The 22,529-nt window shown below is 38.6% G+C and overlaps 1 protein-coding gene across 1 annotated transcript; it reads right to left on the reverse strand.

The window, feature by feature from the left end:
* Positions 1–3,299: 3,299 nt before the first annotated feature.
* LOC134387757 (V-set domain-containing T-cell activation inhibitor 1-like) lies at positions 3,300–20,726 on the reverse strand. Its single transcript, XM_063110217.1, has 5 exons — positions 20,675–20,726; positions 10,779–11,183; positions 9,516–9,800; positions 8,238–8,293; positions 3,300–3,452 (listed from the first exon to the last, which is right to left on the reverse strand). The coding sequence occupies exons 1-5, from the start codon at positions 20,724–20,726 to the stop codon at positions 3,300–3,302; spliced, it is 951 nt and encodes a 316-aa protein (XP_062966287.1).
* Between the last annotated feature and the right edge of the window lie 1,803 nt (positions 20,727–22,529).

Raw genomic sequence — 22,529 nt, forward strand, 5'->3', positions numbered from 1 at the left:
TTTTTGGTAAGGGGCAACAATAATCAACCACAATGTATATCGACAAATAAAATTTAAAAAAAGTAATAATAAAGTAGCATAATTCCAAAAAAAAATTAAAATTAAATAAAATAAACCAGCCTTGTTTAAAAAAAAAAAAAAAATTTCACTAAACTATCTTGCCATAGTAAAAAAAAAAAAAAAAAAAAAAAAAAGTTAACCTTCCAATTAGGTTTTCTCTGGACAACCTATTTAAAATTACAACCCTACTTCTCCCATTCCACTCTTTCTAATCTGCCTTCCCTGCTTAATTTTTCTCTATATGGCTATTCACCATCTGATATACTACTTTTTGCTTTACTTTATATAGAAACATAATATACATACAGAAAAGTACATGTAAGTGTCCAGCCCAATTAATTTTCTCAAACTGGATACAACCATGTAACCAGCACCCAAATCAAGAAGTTGAATATTACCAACACCCCAGAGTCTCTTCATGCTTCTTCCAATTCTTATCCCACACCTTAAGGGTGCTGTATCTCCAATGCCTAAAAGAGTATTTGGCACAGAGTTGGAGCCCAACAAATATTTGATGAGTGAATGAATGAAATGTTGAACAAAATGGAAATGAGAGTATGAGAGTTAAGAAGGGCTTAAAGTCATAGCCAAATCTTAGAGGAGGAGTTCATGAGGCAGACTAAGAAAAGAAAGGCATTCCACGAAGAGGCAGAGTCTATGCAAAGGCTGACAGTATGAAAAATAAATACAGTCTAGAAACCACAAGGAGTCAGTAAGCTCTGAGCAATGAGCAATGGCCATGTGGTGAAAAACAGTGAGCTATGGGGCTGGAAAAATAGGCAGATGCCAAATCTCAAAGAGCCTTATACAAACAGGTACATGCAAAGAGATGAAGAGAAATAAAATATAGGGGCCTTTGAGGCATTGCTAGGACCTTTTTTTAGGATGTTAAAATTTAAGGGGATCAAAAGCAGGGATTTCCTTGAAGTCAGCTCATTAATAACGTATCGTAGTGTTCTCAGAAGAGAGTCTGAGGCCCTCTGTAATGTTCAAAGACCTCTAGTCCTCAATGTGTGGGAGAAACTTTAAAGTCTGGGGAATAAGTAAGCCCTTCTTTTCTCTTCTTTGAAGGAAAGACCAACTCAAATGGGAAACTTAAATTTATTAGTCTGTCTGGTTAATCTTGTTTTACTGGATGGGGGCAAAGAGCCAGAGCTCTGCTTTCCTCGCCTGCTGCACATGGCTTAGAAGTGATGGCACCCCAGCCCTGCAGGAGGGATAGGACACAAATGCTCTGGGTGTCCATATCACCCCAAGGGGCTGATGCCCTATATCAATGGTTCTCAAACTTGAGTGTGGGTCAAAATCACACTCAATGAGGCCTTGTTAAATGCAAATTGCTGGGCCTACTCTCAGAGTTTTTCATTCAGTAGGTCTTGGGTAGGGCCTCAGAATTTACATTTTCAACATGCTCCCAGGTGGTGTCAATGTTGCTGGTCTGGGGACAATGTTTGGGGAACCCCTACAATGCTAGCCTTCTAAACCAGGTGAGGAGGCTCTCGGCAGGCTCCCATTGCACCCAATGTCTCTCCACCATATCTCTCCTCACTCTGCAGAGCTCACTCGTTTAACCTGTGTCTTCCCCACTGGACAGTCTGCTCCATAAGGGCAGGAACTATGTCTCTATTGCTTATCTTCATGATGCAATGCCAACATCTGGTACTAACTAGGTATTCTACCAATATCTGTTGAATTAATAAATGGATAGCTCCAACTGGCTTCTCAAAAGACACAAAACAATAGGAGAAGAAGAGGCCTCCAAGACCATGATTTTGGCTCCCTTTTTTCTACAGATAAGCATGGAAAGCATGAAAGAGTTCTTTAGTTTCTTCTTTCTGTTCTTCAAGAGGAGTTTGAATGTTCCCTCCCCATCATCTCTTTGCTTCAGTTTCCTTATCTCTTAAATGTAGGGTTGCTGGATAAAATATAGGACAACCTATTAAATTTAAATTTCAGATAAATAACAATTTTTAGCATACATAAATGGCAATATTTGTTGTTTATAAGAAATTCAAATCTAACTGGGCATCCTGTATTTTTATTTGCTAAATCCAGCAAACCTACTTATATACGGTTAATAATATTACTTACCACACAGGGTTCCCATGAGGTTTAAATAAATATACATAAAGCCTGTAGTGGATTGAATTATATCCCCACAAAACTTGCTGAAGCTTGAGTCGTGTCCCCCCCTTTTTATGTATTAGAAACTTGGTCCCCACTGTGGCTGTCGAGAGGGTGGGAAATCCCATTATCATAATTGAAAGGGGGAGCCTCGAAGAGGTGATTGGATTTTAGGATCATGCAGTAGTGAACGGATTAAAAATGGTGGTTGCGGGTGTGGTTCTGAAGGCTTTAAAAGGAGAGTCTCTCTGCTCTCTCTCTCTCTCTCTCTGCTCTCTCTGCTTCCACCACCTTGCAATGTGAGAGGTCACTGCTGCCACCACCAGATGTGCTCCTTGGACTGTGGATTTCCCAGCCTCAGAAACTGTAAGCAAATAAATTTCACTTTTTTTTATAAATTACCCACTTCCGTATATTTTGTTATAAGCAACAGCAATGGACTAATACAGAAAATTGGTACCAGAGAAGTGGGGTGTCGTTTATAACAGATACTTGAAAATATGGAAATGGCTTTGGAACTGGGTGTTGAGGAAAGGTTGGAGGAGTTTGGAGAACTCAGAAGAAGACAAAAATAAAAGGGAAAATTTGGAATATCTTAGAGACTTGGTTACGTGATGGCAAGCAGAAAGCTGATAGAAATATGGACAGTAAAGGCCATTCTGAGATGGTCTCAGATGCAAATGAGAAGGGACTTATTGGAAACAGGGCAAAGCTCACCCTTGCTGTAAACTGGCAAGGAACTTGGCTGCATTGTGTCCATGCCCTAGGACTTTGTGGAAGTTGGAACTCCGGAGTTGTGAACCAGAGTATCTGGCGGAAGAAATTTCTAAGCAGCAAAGCATTAAAGAAGCTGCATGGCTACTCTAACAGCCTATGCTGAGTTATGACGCCAAAAGCACAACGTAAAGCCAGAATATAAAAGGGAAGCAGAGTGTAAAGATTTGGAAATTTTGCAGCCTGGCCATGTGGTAGAGAAGCAGAGAGCATTTTTAGAAGAAAGATCCAATGGTGCTAAGAAGATAGTAAAAAGGAAAGGGAATATTAGAAGGGGGGAAAGGCCCTGAAGGCATTGAAGAAGCCTCTTGTGCCAACCCTTCCATTTCAGTCTCAAAAGCCTAGGGAGACAAAATGATCTTGGGGAACAGGCTTGAGGAGCCCTCTAAGGGGTCGCTGCCTAGGGCCACTTTGGCAAGGTGCTTCAAGCACCAGCACCCTGGCTGCTTTGGCTGCTCCAGCTGTGGCTTAATTGACTGCAGGTGTGGCTGGACCTGCAGCTTTGGAAGATAAAAGCTAGAAGACTTGGCAGCATCCACATGGTGTTAGATCTGTGGTGTTAGAATGCCAGAGCTGTGGAGGTTTGGGAGCCTCCACCCTGATTTCACAGGATGTATGGAAAAGCCTAGAGCCCAGGAAGAGATCTGTTGCAGGAATGGTGTCACCACAAACAGCCGTTGCTAGAGCTATGCTAAGCAGAAACACGGGGTTGGAGTTGCAGCAGAAAAACCCCACTTGAGGCCATGCCTAGTGGAATTTTGGGAGCACCATGGAGACCCCAGCAACGTGGAGCTACCAGCATGTAACCCAGCCTGGGAGAGGTGAAGCATGTTCTAAGACCAGGAATGCCATAGGAGTGGAGCTACCTGAAGATTTGGGGACCCAACCTCCACACCAGTGTGCAGAGGATGGCAAACATTGAGTCAAGGTACATGACTCACCAGCTTTGAGATTTAATGCCTACTCTGCTGGGTTTCAGACTGGCTTAGGTCCTGTTACCCCTTTCTTTTGGCCTGTTTCTCCCTTTTCAACAGGAATATGTACCCTATGTTTGTTCCACCACTGTATCTTGGCAGTAGATAACTTGTTTGATTTCATAGGTGCAACTTTTAAATTTGGACCTATGAGTTGAAAAAAGTAAAGAGTTTGGGGATGTGTTGGGAAAATAGAATAATTTAATCAGGCCCCCTCACCTTAGGTGCAGTTGGGGGAGGTGTGGCACATTCTTTGTAAGCAAATTGTGTGGGGGGGGGTGGAGTTGGCACCCATGTGTGGCACCATGACTTGGCTGGCATCTGCCTCGGACGTCTGCTCTGCACAGCCATGCTCTCCAACCTACAGCTTCCAAGGACCCGTCTGCTGGTTACCTAGCTCACAGACCTGCGTGTGAGGGGTCTGGTGACAGAGCCTGGCATGTGAAGGGTTTGTGACCCAGTCTGGGCAATGGGCTTGAGAGGTCTGTGAGCTCTAGACCCAACCCTCACTCGACAATTGGCCCAGTTGGCAGGATTACAAGCAGGTGAAAGAGCTTGACAGGATGAAATGAATGTATTTGTATTTGAAAAGGACATGAATTTTGGGGGGCCAGGGTGAAATGCATTGGACTGAATGTCCACCCAAAACTCAGCTGTTGAGGGTGGGAAATCCTATTATGGTAATTGAAAGGTGGGGCCTTGAAGACGTGATTAAGTCGATGGTTTAATGGTGGTCCTGGGTGAGGTTTTGAGGGCTCTAAGAGAATGCATGAGGAGCTATCTCTCTCTCCCTGCTCCATTTTCTGCCATGTGTGACCACCGCATTGCTGTAAAACCACCACCAAAGAAAACCCTCATTGTTAGGTACCTGGAACTGAGAGCCTGACTTTTAGAAAATCCCTGTCCTTCAGCTTTGTTTCTCTAAGTTTCTGTTTTCCTAAGTCTCTGTTCCCATGAGCAGGCTGTACCCAGAAGAAATCTCAAGGGAATTTAGAAAATACTTTGAGATGAATGAAAACGAAAATATAACATACGAAAACTTATGGGATGCAGCTAAATCAATGCTCAAAGGGAAATGTACGCTGCTGTAAATGCCAATATTTAAAGAGAAAAAAGATCTCAAAGCAACAACCTAACCTTCCAAAATTAAGTTACTAGAAAAATAAAACTGAACCCAAAGCAAGCAGAAGGAAAGAAATAGTAAAAACTAAAGGGGAAGTAAAATAAATAGAGAATAAAAAAAAAATAGAGAAAATAAACAAAACCAAAAGTTGAAGAACTAAAGAGTTAACACCAACCCCTCACAAACTCTTCTAAAAATCAAAAGATAAGGGAACACATTTCAACTTATGCTATAAGGCCATATTATCCTTCTACCAAAACCAAACAAAGACATACAAGAAGAGAAAACTACAGACCAATATCCCTTATAAATACAGATGAAAAATCCTCAATAAAATACTAGAAACTGAATCCAGCAACATATAAAAAAGATTATATATCATGACCAACTGGGATTTATCCCAGGAATACAAGATTGGCTCAATATATAAAAATCAATCAGTGTAATACATCATATTTATAGAATAAAGAACAAAGACCACTTTATTATCTCAATAGATGCAGAAAAAGCATTTGGCAAAATCCTAAATTAATTCATTATACAAAGAAAACTAAGCAAACAAGCAATAGAAGAGAACTTTCTCAACCCGATAAAGTCCATCTACAATAAACCCACAGGTAACACCATACTTAATGATGAAAGAGTGCTTTCTGCCTGAGATCAGCAACAAGACAAGAATGTCTGCTCTTACTTCTTCTATTCAGCATTGTACTGGGGGTTCTAGCCAGGGCAATTAGGCAAGAAAATGAAATGTAAGTAATCAAGATTTGAAAATAAGAAGTAAAACTATCTCTATTCATAGGCAACATTATCTTGTATAAAGAAAATACTAAGGGATTCACAAAAATTAATTGTATTTTTTAATATTATCAACAAACACTCTAAAAATGAAATTAAGAAAACAATTGCATTTATAAAGCATCAAAAAGAATAAAACAGAGGAATAAATTTAACAAAAGAAATACGAGATTTATACATTGAAAACTACAAAGCATCAATGAAAGGAATTAAGGAAGACAAATAAATGGAAAGATATCTGTGTTCACAAATTGGAAGACTTAATATTTTTAAGATGGCAATATTCCTAAAATTGATCTATAGATTCAGTACATTCCCTATTGAAATTCCAAGTGCCATTTTTGCAGAAATTGATGAGTCAATCCTAAATTTCATGTGGAAATACCAAAACAAGAATACCCAAAACAGTTTTGAAAAAGAAGAACAAAGCTGGAGAATCCTCACTTCCCTGTGTCAAAACTTACTAAAAAACTATCGTAATCAAGACAGTGTGATACTGGCATAAGGACAGATACATAGTTCAATGGAATATAATTGAGAGTCCAAAAACAAATTCTTACATTTATGTTCACTCGATTTTCGAAAAGGATGTCAAGACAATTCAACAGAGAAAGAATAGTCTTTTCAACAAATGGTCCTGGATCAACTGAAAATCTCCACACAAAAGAATAATGTTGGACTCCTATCTTATACCATATATAAAAATTATTTTTAAATGAATCATAGACCTAAATGTAGGAGGATGTATAAAACTCTCGGAAAAAAACATAGGAGTAAATCTTTGTGAATTTAGGCAATGATTTTTTTAGACATAACGCCAAAAGTGTAAGTGACAAAAAAGATAAATTGGACTTCTTCAAGATTAGGAACTTTTCTGCTTCTAAGAACATTATTAAAAAGTGAAAATACAACCCACAGAATAGGAGAAAATACTTGCAAATTATATATCTGATAAGGGATTGGTATTCAAAATATATAAAGAACTCTTACAAGTCAATAATAAAAAGATGAATAACCCACTTTTTAAAGGGCAAAGTATTTAAATAGACATTTCTCCAAAGAAGATGTACAAATCATCAATAAGCACATGAAAAGATGCTCAATATCATGAGCCATCAGGGAAATACAAATCAGAACCACAAATACCACTCACACCTATTAGGATGGCTAAAATAAAAAAGACAGATAACAATGGGTGATGGCAAGGATGTTGAGAAATTGGTACTCTCATGTATTGCTGGTGAGGATGTAAAAGTGTGCAGATACTTTGGAAAACAGTCTGGCAGTTCCTCAAAAGTTTAAAAAAACTGTTACTACATGACCCAGGAATTCCACTCATATATGCTCAAGATAAATGAAATATCCACAGAAAAACCTGTACATGAATGTTCACGGGAGCATCATTCATCATAGCCAAAAAATGGAATCAATCGAAATCTCCTTAGACTGATGAAGAGAAAAATTGTGGTATATCCATACAACAGAATATTATTCAACAGGGAAAATGAATGAAGTACTGATATATGCTACAACATGGCTGAATCTTGAAAACATTATACTGAGAGAAACCAGTTACAAAAGACCACGTGTTGTGTGATTTCATTTATATGAAAGGTCCAAAATAGGCAAATCTATATAGTCAGAAAGTAGATTAGTAGTTGCCTCAGACTGGGGAACATAGTATAGAGAATGGAGAATGACTGCAAATGGGTATGGCGTTTCTTTTCAGGGTAATGAAAATGTTCTAAATTTATATAGTGGTGATGATTGCACTATACTGTGAATATACTAAAACAATTGAATCATACACTTCAAATGGGTGAATTTTATGCCATGTGAATTATATTTCATAAAGATGTTAAAAAAAATTTTAAGTATAGCTTTTTCAGACTATAAAAATAATACATGTTCGTTATAGAATGTCGCATAAAACAGACAAGCACAAAGAAGAAAATAAAAATTGCTTGTAATCCCATCATGCAAAGGTAACCAGTAATTTTTGCTAATAATTATGATAATAATTATAATAATAATAATACTTCCTATCTTTTAAATCTGCATATAGGTAAACAACTTGGGCTCATGCTACACACAAGCTTTTATCTTGTTTCATAAAATTTTAAAATATTATGAGCCTTTCCTCATGTTATTAAAAGTTTAAATGAATATTTTTAACAGTTATATAATATTCACAGATAATTACTCAAAGATCTGGGATTGCTATAGTGTTTTGAATGTTTTGATTAATTGCCAGGCCCATACAGACTAGAACTGAAAGGTGACCCACCAGTCTTTGCATGAAGTCAGACTGCCTTAATACTCTTTGTATAGAGGCTCTATGACTTGCGCAACTACCTCACCTCTCTGGACTTCTGTTTTCTTACCCCTACATGCTGTGGTTTGTAGAAGATGATGGCTAAAGTACCTGCCAGGTCTAACCCTACAAAGAGGTTTTAGTAAGGATCTCTAAGTTGCGGACACAGGAAAGTAGAAGGAATTAGTTTACAGTACAAGTTTGCCCATCATCATCACTTCTTTCTTGATGGAGAGATAGGTGGGGCCACATGTGGCTGCACAGATCAATGACCTCTGTGTGAGGCTATGGACACTATAACACAAAGAACTTAAGGCCCCTGAGTCAATCATGATATAGTGGAAAGTACCCAGGCCTTCGTTAATGGTTAGACCTGGGTTCAAGTCTCAGGTTCTAAAAGTATCGGCTGTGTAGCCTTTAGTAAATAATTTACCTTCTCTCAGCCTTAGTTTCCTCCTCTGCTGAATGGGGCAATATTAGTATATAATTCAGAGGTCACTGTGGGTTAAATATTGTATGAGAATACAGTATGTGTTCAATCAGTACCTGTTCTTTTTCTTACATGCTTTTTCAAATTGCTGCACTGGGGATGGTTTAGAAGTAATAGAATAGCTACAAAAAAATTATTCATCAGATTTTCTCTCAAGGACCCTAACAAGGAACTGCAAAGTTCCACAGAATGCAGTTAGAAGGCCTTTGATGTAGCAACATTAAGACTGTCCAGGATTCATGAGTGGGAGAAGTGGTTTCATTTCCTGCCTCATTACTTATCACACAGGGGCTCCCATTCTCCCAGCTCATATGACTTAAATCTGTTCGTGCAGTCTACTTTGGATTCAAAAAGAATGGGTTCGGATCTTGACTCTTGTGCCTATTAGCTATGTCCTTAGTCAGATTACCTAACTTCTTGGTTTCCTCATATAGAAGGGGGGACAGTAATAATTACCTTACAGGGTTGAGGTAAGGACTTAAAGTGACATATGTAAAGTACCAGACACCTGGTGAGAGGCTGATAAATGGCCACCATGACTACACTGTCTGTCACATCATAAAGCTGATATTTTTACCAGAGGAACAGGGGCTTCATCAATAGTAACAGCCACATCCGTCAGGATGAAAGCTGTCAGTCCTTGAAGCATGGTCTTTTCTCAAACCCAAAGAGACTCCACCTCACTACCTTCTCTTGACTCAGGCTACAAGCTTACGTTCCTGATGCTTCTTTAAATCCCCAAAGTGCCTAGGAGTGCCCAATATATCTGGCATCTAGTAAATACTCATATTAATGAATGATGACTTTTTAGAGTGAAATGCATCTTACTTCCACTCTTCCTTTCGGATTTCCACTTACTCGGGTACTTGTGGATGATTCTGAAGGGCTGGTTGTTTACATCTGTCTCTCTTATGCGGCAGACATATTTCTCATTTAACTTGACAGGGTATTTTAGGACAGAGAACACCCTATAGAAGCCGTTCATCTGCTCCTCCAGGACCTCCACGGTACTGTGGTTGCTCAGGTCCCTCTCTGCCCGGTCCAGCCAGGTCACACTGGGCATGAGGTACCAGCCCTTGGAGATGCACGTGGCCACATCCTCATCATCAATCCTGTCAAACTGTACCTGGGGCATTTCAGAGTCTGGTTAAAGAAAATAACAAAACAATTAGTTCCTTTTTTATTTCAGTCCCAGAAGGCTCAGGCTAGCAGAAACCTTGCCCTCAGTTGTTACACTAACTCCTTATGTAGGCAACACATCTCGAGTCTTACTGTAGTTAAAATTTTGACCCAAGCATAGTAAGAGAAGAACAGAATAAGGATACATGTATGTTCCTGCCCCCCAGGTATCACCTACCACTGCTGTCTTTATTACTGGAATTGTCCCCTCTTTGAGTGAGTTCACTCCAGACTCTCCACTGACCTCAGACACACTGCTGAGAATCACTGAAGATAACAAATGATTCTCACCACCACCACCTTTCCATTTCTTCCCACTTATCCTGGAGGAATTCTGGCATGCCTCCCCCAATCCTCATGAGGTCTCTGGTGGGAAAAGGAAGCTCCTCATGCAATCCTGTGAAGGGTAAGGATCCTTGGGGCTCTATGGAGACCCACTGATCCAGTCCAACCTATATTTGAATAGTGAAAAAAGTGAAGGCTAGAAAAGCTAAATGAGTTGCCCAAAGTCATCCAGAATTAGAACATGGGCCTTCTGACTCCCAATGCAGGGCTCTTCTCACTAAACCACATGTCATATCTGAGTTTTCAGGTAGAACTATTGTGTTGTATTATATTTTGGTTTTTCAATGTTATAATTTGTTTGGAGAGTTTGGGATAAGACCAGTATTGTTTTTTGTTTGGGGTTTTCTTTTTTTGTTTTGTTTGTTCATGTGAATAAACAATGCATACAGATACAGATAGAGCACCTTTTGTTCAGAGTAATGTTTTTAGCTAAGATTAATTGAAATCTCAAACACCTGATTCTCATCAGGAGAATAAAAAGAACCTTTAACAATTTGAGTAGAAGACAAAAAAGTGAGAACATCAGAAGAGAAAACTTACAACTTATCCTTATAAACAGAGACAGAACTTGAAATAAAGTTCAATACATTCCCTTACCTTCTACTATTAGCTTAATTACACTTTTGCCTCTTCCATCTGGTGTGATGGCTGAGCACTTGTAGATAGCTTCATCTGTGAAATCCACATTTCTTAGCAAAAGTGATAGAGTCCCCTCAGAAATTTCATCCTGATCCACAGAGACTCTTCCCTCATACAAGGAGTTTTGATCTTCCAGTTGTTCTGTGTTATTGTGAAACTGGTAAACCAACTTTGAGAAAATGTCAAAAAAATCATAGTATCTGAAAAAGCGATAATATTCTTTATCATCCTCTACCTCATATTCCTCTTTGATGTCTTCTCTTTCCCAAGAAAACTCAAGATTTTCTGTGCCCTTCACAAAGGAGAAATGGCAGGAGAGGGTAACATCAGTGAATGGGTGGGCCCGCAACTCTTCTGCATACACTGGGAATGTCAAATAATTGAAGTTAGTAACGACCAATGAACACTGCATCAGGTAGGGTTTCATAACAGATAAAAGAAATCACTCTAGCTATTTCAAGCAAAAAGGGATTTAGTACAGGGAACCAGACATTTACAAAATCATTGGAAGGCTGGAGGAATGAGCCCAAAGAAGAATGCGGAACGTGAGACTTGCGATATGTGTGTTCTGTCCTTCCCCACATTACACTAGGCTCAGGACAACACTGCCAGAGGAGCTGCTGCCTCTGCCTTATCAAGAAGCTGGTGATTCAGGAAGTCAAATTGCTAGAGTCACATGGTAAAAGAAAGGATGCCACATACACTATCACTTTTCAATGTTGCCAATTTAATTCTTGAGCAAGTGTATCTGATTGGCAGAGCCAAAGTCACTTCCAGAATCCTAATTGCACAGGAATCTTGGAAATGTCATTTTTTACTCTCCAGCTTCAGTAATCCAGGAAGGCACATCAGAAAGACAGAAGCAGATGTTCAGTAAGTAAATCTATTTTACCTGCTGCAAATACCTGCTCTAGTCTGAGCAGAGTTCTCACTAGTAGGGGCTGAGGGCTGTGAGGAATACAGCCATGCACTTTGTACTATTTATAGAATCATGACATGGAATAGAATCCTGATATGTTATAGCTAAAAGAAAGCTCAGAGATCATCTGATTCAATGTTTTCAAACTATTTTCCCCAGACCACCCCAGAGGTTGCCACTGGTGTCTAGGTAAAGATCAAATCAGTGCGATATCCACTACCTTACCACTTAAATCAGAACAATCCCTCTCTAATTTACTTTATAAATTAGGCTTCCAAATCAGAATTCCTCTGTCAAATGTCTCTGCTACTAACAGACAAAACTGATTCCCAGGAAACAAAGTAAGATATTGGTAGCACTGCAAAAAGAAACAAGACCTCTCAGAGTTTAAAAAAGACATTTAAGGTTATAGTTACCAAACTTTTGAGCTAAAAGGCTTATTAAATTCCCAACTTGAGCAAGACAGAATAATGAGATTTAAGCATTATAAAAGTAGGGACTCCAATAAGAAGGCTTTTTTTTCCTCTTAAGGACACTGTGCAGGTAACAAACACTGGAAAAGAGGAAGAGTCGGTCAGTGTTAGCCTAAGTAAGAATACTGTTTGATATAATGAGGTGAGATGAAATAGAAGCCAAAACAGATGAAGCACCAAGAGCAAATCCAAATGATAAATTAGTAGGCAAGGAAGCTTCCAAGACACCAGCCTGGCAAAAAGCAGCCTGAGAGACATTCAGTTGCAGACATTCTAGCTGAATAATAGATACAATCTGCTCATTCCAGCAGTGGCAGCCCTTGGCTATTGATGGGTTGCCCAGATTTGGTCAGACATTACTCTTTGTGTGTCTGTGAGGGTGTTTTACAATGTGCTTAACATATGAATGAATAGACTGAATAATGCAGATTGCTCTCTCTAATGTGGGTGGCCCTCATCCAATCAGTTGAAGTCCTGAATAGAACAAAAAAGCTAACCCTCCTACAAATAAGAGGGAACCCCTCCTGCCTGACTGCTTGAGCAGTCTTTTCCTATCTTCCAGCTGAAAACTGAAATATGATCTTCTTGGGTCTCAAGCCTTTAGACTCAGACTAGAACAACACCATAGGCTCTCCTCAGCCTCCAGCTTTCTGACTGCAGATCTGGTACTTCTCAGCCTCCATAATTGCATAAGCCAATTGCTTATAATAAATATATACCCCCTCCTCCATTTTGTTCTGTTTCTCTGAAGAACTCTGACTATATCAGGTAACATTTACAACATGCTAAAAGTATTCTAAGAGTTTTTTTGGTATTAATTCATTTAATCTGCATACAAACACTGAGGTAGGTATTATTATTATCCTCAACTTATTACTGAGAAACCCAAGGCATGATGAGGTGAAGTAAGTTGCTCAGGAATACATAGCTAGTGAGTAGTAGAGCTACAATTCAAATCCAGACAGTCTAGCTCCAAAGCCCTCCATCTGAACCATGTTCTTTCATCTCCTAATAGTAGGCACTCATTCTAAGTCTGATGAAGGAATTGATGACTAATTGAATGAGTGAATGAATGAATGAATATAAAGGAAGACAGGGTAGACAGAAGGAGGCAGAGAGAAACAACTTACATAACTTTTAGAAAGATGGACTTTCAAATAAAAAACTAAGGTGCTTTCTGGCTCAAAATTTTTTGTTGTGGTTATAATCAAGAAGCAGTGTTTTGAGGCAGCAGCATGGGGACCTCAGGAGCCAAGGGCAGCCCATGAATACAGCAAGCAAGAGTGCAAAGTGCCCATTGCACAGGCAGCCCACTACTACTGCAGAAACCACTGCCATGCACAGCCACCACCACAGCCACCACCATAGCCACCACTTCTGCAAGGGCAGCCCACCACCACTAAACTGCATTGACCAAAGGAGGGTAACCAGTGGAGCCTGGGGAACGAACTGAGTGAACACCGACCCACAACCCAGTGGCTCAACACACAGGGTGAATTACGCTGCCCCCATCCCCCAAGGTAGTGCATGTGGGGGTAAGAGGTATATGCACAGCCCATACAACTGCCTTGATCCAAGGAGAGACACATGCAGAATCCCCAGAGAGTGCAGAAACCCAGGATAGCCAAATAGAGTAGTGAAGAAAATTCCCACCCACCACCAACACATCCCCCAGTTGGAGGAAGCAAGGATGAAGGAAGAGTCTCTGCCTGTAGGAAAGAGGAAAGAGAAACCCCATACAGGGTCACCCATTCAACTTGAGGCACTCCAGTATACCCCAGTGTACCCATCAGAGTCACAAGACTCTAGCTGAGGTGCCAATAAGCCTACTAAGGGTCTCCCACCCCAGCCAAAGAGTGACAGGGCACTCAGGAACTTCTCCCAAGAACTCAAGAGCTCACTCATGTCCTCAACAACCCAACACAGTAAGGAATCACTAACTGCCCCAGTGCCTAGGCCACAGAGGCATTCACATGCAGCTCCAACATTGAATATGGACATGGAGACTACACTACTGCATCTACCTGAAACCAATACTAAAACACCCTACTCAATGGTCAATATAAAATGCATCTACAGGAGGAAGCCTCTCTCCTCAAAGCATAGTCCAGAGTAACAGAAAAAGCAACGCTCTACCAGATGACCAGACATCAGCATAGAGATAATAGAAATATGAGAACAACAAGAGAATATGACACCACCAAAGTAATACAATAATTCTCAAGTACCCGACCCCATGGAACAGGAAACTCTGGAAATGACTGAAAAGGAATTCCAAGCAACAATCTTAGGGAACTCAATGAGATACAAAAATATTTAGCTAAATGACACAACAAAATGAGAAAAACTACCTAGGATGTGAAGGAGGAAATTTACAAAGAGATTAATACCTTAAAAAAGAATGTAGCAGAACTTATAGAACTGAAGGATTCATTCAATAAAATAAAAAACACAACTGGGAGCATAAGCAGCAGACTAGAAAAAGCAGAAGAAAAAAATTCTGAACTTGAAGACAGTCTTTTTGAAATAACCCAGGTGGACCAAAAAAAAAAAGAATTTTTAAAAAATGAAGAGCTAGCAGATAACATTAAGCACACAAATATCCAAATCATGGGTGTTCTGGGAGGAAAGAAGAAAGAAAAAGGCATTGAAAACATATTCAACAAAATAATAGTGGAAAACTTCCCACGTACAGAGAGACATGGACCTTCAGAACCAGGAAGCTCAAAGATCCCCAAACAGATTCAATTCAAAAAGTCCTCTCTGAGACACATTACAGTCAAACTGGTAAAACTCAAAAACAAAGAGAAACTCCAAAAAACAGCAAAAGAAAAGCATCAAGTCACCTCTAAGGGAGTCCCTATCAGACTAATGGCAGACTTCTCAATAGAAATTCTACATTCCAGAAGAGAGTGGAATGATATATTCAAAACACTAAAAGAAAAAAAACCCACCACCCAAGAATACTATACCCAGCAAGGCTATCCTTTAGAAATGAAGGAAATAGTGTATTTCCCAGACAAACAAAAACTAAGAGAGCTTACCACCACATGACCAGCCCTACAAGAAATCCTCAAGGGAATCCTGCATCTGGACTCCAAAAAATGATAACCACCACCAGGAATACTCAAGAAAGAATAAAACTGCCTTGTGTTGAATGTCCCCCCCACCCCCAACTTAATCCCCACTATAACTGTTGAGGGTAGGAAATCCTATTATGGTAATTGAAAGTTGAGACCTTGAAGAAGTGATTAGATTGTAGGACCATGCCTAGTGAATGGATTAATAATGGTGGTCAGGGGTGTGGTTCCATGGGCTTTAAAAGGAAAGCACATGAAGAGTTTTTCTGTCTCTGCTCCACCATTTCACCATGTGATACCCTGCCATCACTGAAGTCACCACCAAAGCCTTCCACATGTATTCCCTGGACTTTGACTTCCCAGCCTCCAAAAGTGTGAGGAATAAATTTTGTTATCTTACATATTACCCAGTTCCAAGTATTTTGTTATAAGCAACAGAAATGGACTAATACAAAAACCCACTGGTAGAACAAAATGCAAACGGGAAAGAGAAAGAAACTATATCTTATGACTTCAAAACACCAACAAACACTGAAGACAAACAATAAAAGAGGAAGAAAGGAACAAAAGATATTTAAAACATTTAACCTAAAATCAGTAAAATACCAAGAAGAAGAAAATACCTTTCAATAACAACCCTAAATGTAAATGGATTAAATTCCCCACTCAAAAGACACAGACTGACTGATTGGATGAAAAAGCTAGACCCAACTATATGCTGTCTACAATAGACTCAATACACCTGTATAGACACACACAGACTAATAGTAAAGGGATGGAAAGAGATATGCCATGCAAATGGAAACCAAAAATGAGCAGGAGTAGCTATTTTCAGATCAGATAAAATAGACTTTAAACAAAAAAACCATAAAAAGAGACAAAGGAGGCCACTGTATAATGATAAAAGGATCTATCCAGCAAGAAGACATAACAATCATAAACATATATGAACCCAAATATATAAAGCAAATGCTATTAGACCTAAAGAAAGAGACAGACCCCAGTACAATAATAATTAGGGACCTTGACACCCCTCTCAGCATTGGACAGATCATCTAGGCAACAAATCAATAGAGAAACACAGGATTTAAAATACACGTTAGACCAATTGGACTTGGCAGATATATATAGAACATTTCATACAACAACTATAGAATACACATTCTTCTCATCAGCACATGGAACACTCTCCAGGACAGACCACATGTTAGGTCACAAATCAAGTCTCAACAAATTTTTAAAAATTGAAATCATTTCAAATATCTTTTAAGACCAAACAGATTAAAACTATAAATTAATAAAAAGCAAAACTCTTGAAACTATACAAATACAAGGAAATTAAACAACACACTCCTGAACGGTCCAAGAAAAAATTAAGCAGGAAATCAAAAAATTTCTTGTAGTCACTGAAAATAAAGACATGTCATACTAACACCTGTGGGATACTGCAAAAGCAGTATTAAGATGGAAGATTATTGCACTAAATGCTTCCATCAGAAGGAAAGATTTCTATATCTCAAAGAACTAGAAAAACAAGAACAATCCAATCCCAAATTAGTAGATGGAAAGAAATAATTAAGATTACAGCAGAACTAAATGAAATAGAGACCCCAAAAATGATACAAAAGATCAATGAAACAAAAAGTTGTTTTTTTGAAAAGATAAACGAAATAGACAAACCATTAATGAGGCTAACTAAAAAAGGAAGAGAGAAGACCCAAATAACAAAAATTGGAAATGAAAAAGGAAACATAATCAATAACACAGAAATACAAAGAATCATAGAGACAATTACAAACAACTATAGGCCAAAAAATTGAAAACCTGAGAGAAATGGGTAAATTTCTGGATACATATAAACTACCAAGACTGAACCAAGAAGAAACAGAAAACCTAAACAGGCCAATCACAAGCAACAAGATTGAAGCAGTAATCATCAGCCTACCAACAAAGAAAAGCCCAGAAATAGATGGCTTTACTGCTGAATTCTACCAAACCTTTAAAAGGAGAATTAATACCAATTCTCTTCAGACTCTTCCAAAAAATTGAAACACTGTCCATTCTCTAAAACTCACTCCATGAGGCCAGCATCACCCTGATACCAAACCAGACAAAGATACAACAAAAAAGAAAACTACAGGCCAATATCTCTGACGAACATAGATGCAAAAATCCTCAACAAAATATTAGCAATCAAAATACAGCAATACATCAAAAAAAATTCTACACCATAATTGAGTGGGATTCATCCTAGTGATGCAAGGATGGTTCAACACACATGCCAATAAATGACATATACCACATCAACAAAATCAAGGACAAAAAACCATATAATTATCTCAATAGATAGAAAAAGCATTTGACAAAATTCAGCATACCTTCATGATAAAAACTCTCAACAAATCAGGTATAGAAGGAAAATATCTCAACACAATAAAAGCCATATATACAACAAACCCACCACCAATATCATCCTGAATGGGGAAAAACCCAAAGCTTTTTACTTAAGAACACGAACAAGACAAGGATGCCCACTCTCACCACTCTTATTTAACATAGTATTAAAAGTACTAGCCAGATCAGGCAAGAGAAAGGAATAAAGGGCATCCTGACTGGAAAAATGTAGTCAAACTGTTCCTGTTTGCACATGACATGATCCTATATACAGAAAAATCTAGATTCTACAAAAAAAACTCCCAGAGCTGATAAACAATTTCAGTAAAGTTGCAGGATACAAAATCCACACACAAAAATCAGTAGTGTTTTTATACTCCAATAACAAACTAGCAGAAAAAGAAATCAAGAAAGCAAGCCCATTCACAATAGTCACCAAAAAAAAAAAAAAAAAAAAAAAACCTACGAATCAATTTAACCAAGGAGGTGAAATATCTCTACTACAAGAACTAGAAATCATTGTTCAAATAAAGAGGACACAAAAAGATGGAATGGAAGTCATAATGTCAAAGGGATACCTGCACTCCCTGTTTATCGCAGCTCTATTTACATTAGCCAAGACTTGGAACTATCCTAAATATCTGTCAACAGATGACTGGATAAGGATAATGAGGTATATATACACAATGGAATACTACTCTGCCATAAAAAAGAATGAAATTCTGCCACTCACAGCAACATGGATGAACTTAGGGAAAATTATGTTAAATGAAACAAACCAGGCACAGAAGGAAAAATACTGCATGTCCTCACTCATAAGTGGAAGCTAAAAACAAATTGTAAAAAAAGAAATATACAACAATAACAATAATTCCTTGAACTTTCAAAAGGAGAGAATAGAACGGAGGCCACCAGAAGTGGGAAACAGGGGAGGGGGCATTAGCAAGAAATTGTCAAAGGGTCACAAAAAATTATTACATTGTATAATGTTGAATATACTAATTATCCTGATTTTAACATCACATATTGCACACAGGTATTGATATTCAATGTTGTACCCCATGGATATGTACAATCAGTTACATTTCAATAAAAGAATTTTTTTTTTAAAGAAGCAGTGTTTTATATGTACATTTTTAAAATCCTGGTCTGAATAGTTGTAAATCCAAGTTCTAGTTCTAAGTACTCCCTTACTAATCACCTGCCATCAGGTAAGTCACTTAATCTCTCTGGGTTACCTTCTCCTTGTATATAATTAGGATAATAACACCTGCCTCAGGGTTGTTATGAAATACCTTGGGGTCTTAGGGACTGTGTTCATATGACATGGCTCAGTCATTTTCCAGAGGGACAGAAAGAGTAGAGCAGATGGGTGGATACTTTAGTAAACTGCCCCCCAACCCCCACTCCGCCCCATCTTTCTCACAAGAATACGTAGCTTACTCACGAAGGGTCCTTGTTTCTGACTTCTCAGGTTATACCCAGGAGATCTTGCTGCAGCTGTACCCTTTCCAGTCCCAAGTGAAAGGGTCTCAGACTCAATAATCCAAAAGCTCTAGCCAGTGGATCATGAAACATGATCTACTGCTGAGATAACTGGTAATACAAAAGCCAACTTCTCACTGATGCGTTTGCAGATAGTCCTACTTGAATATGAATAAATCCGTTGTCTATTTCAATCTGTTATTCCTAAACCACTGTGTCTTTAGCTTCCCAAGGCCTAAGAGGCTGAGGCAAAAGCTTTGCACAAAGCTAATAATGTGGGAAAACACTTTGAAATCTGTAGAAAAATGCTATGTTTAAAGCACCTGCTCTAGTACCTGGCACATAGAATTAGGTTGTCAATATTGCTATAAAATGTAAAATATTATTAGAACTAACAGACATACCTTTATCTTTCTCACCTCCATACACACCCATTCCTTTAATTTATTTGGTTGGGTTTTTCCTGAATATGAGTGGATTACCACTTCACTTTGCCTTACTGCTTCCCTGTACACACACAAATACACACACAGAGTAATAAAGCATCAAGAGAAAAGAGCCAGTAAATGTAATCTGGGTGGTCCAGGCCTTGCACTGACTCACGGGTTGATCTCTGGATCCTGAGAATGCCTTTAAGTTGCTGCCACATTTAAGAGACTGGCAGAACTGCTGTAGATTGCTGAGATGGCACTTCTCTAAAGACCATAAATGTGTTTGATGACTTTGTGGAGACATTGTATTGCAGGTTTTGAATTCATGATATTTCTTTTAAGAATTTTTGCTTATATGCTTTTGGTTAACTGAATTACATTAACATTTTCAACATCTATATATTGTTCATCACTGATATTTTTAAAGAATTGAGTACAAAGAGTTACACAAACCCTGCACTGACTGCCCATCAGATTTTTCAGGACAGACCTGATTTTGAATATTCTGGACACCATACCAAAAATCAGCACTTATCAGAGTCACTTGAAGAGGGAGTATGCCTAATTTTTTTTTTTTTTTTTTTTTTTGGTTGGGGGGAGGTTCATATTAAAGATGTGAATAAGGTTAGTCATCCAGATATGGCCTCAAATGGACAAACTAAAATGGAGGGGGATTTTTATCATTAAAAAAAAGTAGAATAAACAAGAATGCTTTATAACATGTCTGTTACATTCTCTATTCATCTGCTTTTCACCATTTCCTATAAGCCAATATAGTAGGTATTCGTTACTCCCATTTAACAGATGAAAAGACTGAGGTTCAAAGAGAGTAAGTCATTTGCCTATTTGTTTACCATCTTTTTTTTTTAATGGCAGCTGGCCAGTAGGGGGATCTGAACCCTTGACCTTGGTGTTATTACACTGTGTTCTAACCAACTCAGCATCTGGCCAGCACATTTGCCTATATGTTTGTCTATTTGTTTGTGTGTTTTATTTATCGCCAAACTACTGTTTTCCTCACTGTCCACAAAATTGTTTCAGAAATACCTAGAAAGTTTTTTGAATGACTCACCTGTACCATGAAGAAGTAAAAATATGTTGACAATCACCAGAAAGAAAGACATTCTGTAAGAAACAAAAGGAAAGGCAGAAAATTTGCTTCAGCCAAGAGAGAGTGTGGACTAGCATAACTACAGCCACACCCTGCTGGGTCTGAGGAAGGCCCTCACAGCACCACCTCCAGGCTCGTGGCTCACCAGGCACTTCTTTAGCAGAGGCTTGCAGCATCACAGTTTTCCATGTGGGAATGTCTATTGAGTCAAGTGCACTCAGGCTGAACTTGTGCAGATTTGTTTGATTTGCTATATAAACCTGAAACTCTATTTCTATAATATGCAAATCTGTTTGTCTAGCTGAGTCACAGTTGAATTCATCTGGTCCAGAGTCAGCCCCGAGATGATATTTAAGGGGCCAGTGGCAGCTTCCCATGCATTGCTCACTGACCTCTCTGGATGTTGCTAGGGAGGTGTAACTAGTAGATATACCACTATACCTAGGAAGTTATCGAGCATTGCTTTCCACACAGAGAAAAATAACCAAGAGACAATGTTAAATGAGTCTTCCAGCCAGAGCTGCTCTTTAATGGGAATAGTATTAACGAATCTAGTACAGCTCTGGAAGGGTTTGGGAAAAAGGGCTCAGGTAACACTTAGCCCATTCAAGACGTTCTGACACAAATGCACATCTATATTAAAGGTACTCATATTTACGAGCTGAATCCAGCCTCCCTCTCTAGTCTCATTTCTCACTACTCCCTATACTTTAAGGTCCACCAGTTTCATCTCAAAGTCATGGTACTCTCTAAACCCTTTGTGCCTGGCACATCCCTCATCACCACTGGCCTCATCCGCCCCCACTACTCACTCATTCAAACCTCTGCCTAAGTAGCACTTCTTCTCAAAGCCCTCCCTGATCCCATGCCCGGTTTATTATTCCTTCTTCTTAATCTTGAACATACTTTTATCATTGCATGAATCACATTATATGGCAATTATTTCTTCACACATATTCTTTTGTCCCTTATTATTTCAAAGAAAGAAGGGTAAGATAATCATACCTTCTTAGCATATGTTCCTGCCTCCTCTTCTTCCTGTTATTTATTTGGGAGGGAAAAAAATACAGTAATTCTCCAGGCTATCTATGATACCTCATAATTATAGTAACTATACGTTAAATGCTTACAAATGCCAAATTTAATCTACAAAATAAGTCTATGAAGTAGGTACAATTGTTATACCCATTTTAAGATAAAGGAACATAAATAATTCATCTAGGGTCACAAAGAGCAAAAACTCTCACCTTTTAGATTAGCTGAAGTACGTGCATTCCACCTAAACTCTGTCCTGACAAACCTCTGAAACTTCATCTACACACTGTGAGGAGCCCTGTCACCCAGGGCATCCACCAAGAAAAGAGGAAGTTCATGGCCTGATGAAGCAGGATTTATGGAATATTACAATAAGTCTCTTGCCTAGAGGCCTATTAGACCTTGGAAAATATGTGCTCGATGGGTTAAATATTAACAGATACAGACATCTTCAAAAGATGAAGATAAAGGAGCAGCTCTTGCCAGCCAATAACCAAATAAAGCATTTCTAGGATCAGTGGGACAAGTGGAAAGATTCATTGCCAAGTCTATATATTCTCACTAGGAATATGACCAGTGATTGACATCATCTACTGATTTAGAAAATCTTTCTCCATGGTAAATGTAGTAAAATATTTTAAATATGTATATAAAATAACGTAAAATGTAAAAAAGGTAGTATGGCAGATAGCAGCTACTAGAGCTATAGTTAGGAGAGAGAGACTACAGTCAAATGTAGTTTTCATGGGGGGAAAAGTTGTAGGAATATAATATGCCTTTT

The sequence above is a fragment of the Cynocephalus volans genome, chromosome 1 (genome assembly GCF_027409185.1).
Source record: "Cynocephalus volans isolate mCynVol1 chromosome 1, mCynVol1.pri, whole genome shotgun sequence".
Classification (NCBI taxonomy): domain Eukaryota; kingdom Metazoa; phylum Chordata; class Mammalia; order Dermoptera; family Cynocephalidae; genus Cynocephalus; species Cynocephalus volans.

Excerpts from the sequence above, each read along its gene's own strand:
- LOC134387757 (XM_063110217.1), bottom strand. The coding sequence starts at position 20,726 with ATGTCTTTCTTTCTGGTGATTGTCAACATATTTTTACTTCTTCATGGT. Across the intron at positions 11,184-20,674 it reads TTTACTTCTTCATGGTACAG|TGTATGCAGAAGAGTTGCGG; the intron begins GTGAGTCATTCA and ends TGACATTCCCAG. Across the intron at positions 9,801-10,778 it reads AATTAAGCTAATAGTAGAAG|ACTCTGAAATGCCCCAGGTA; the intron begins GTAAGGGAATGT and ends TTCTTTAACCAG.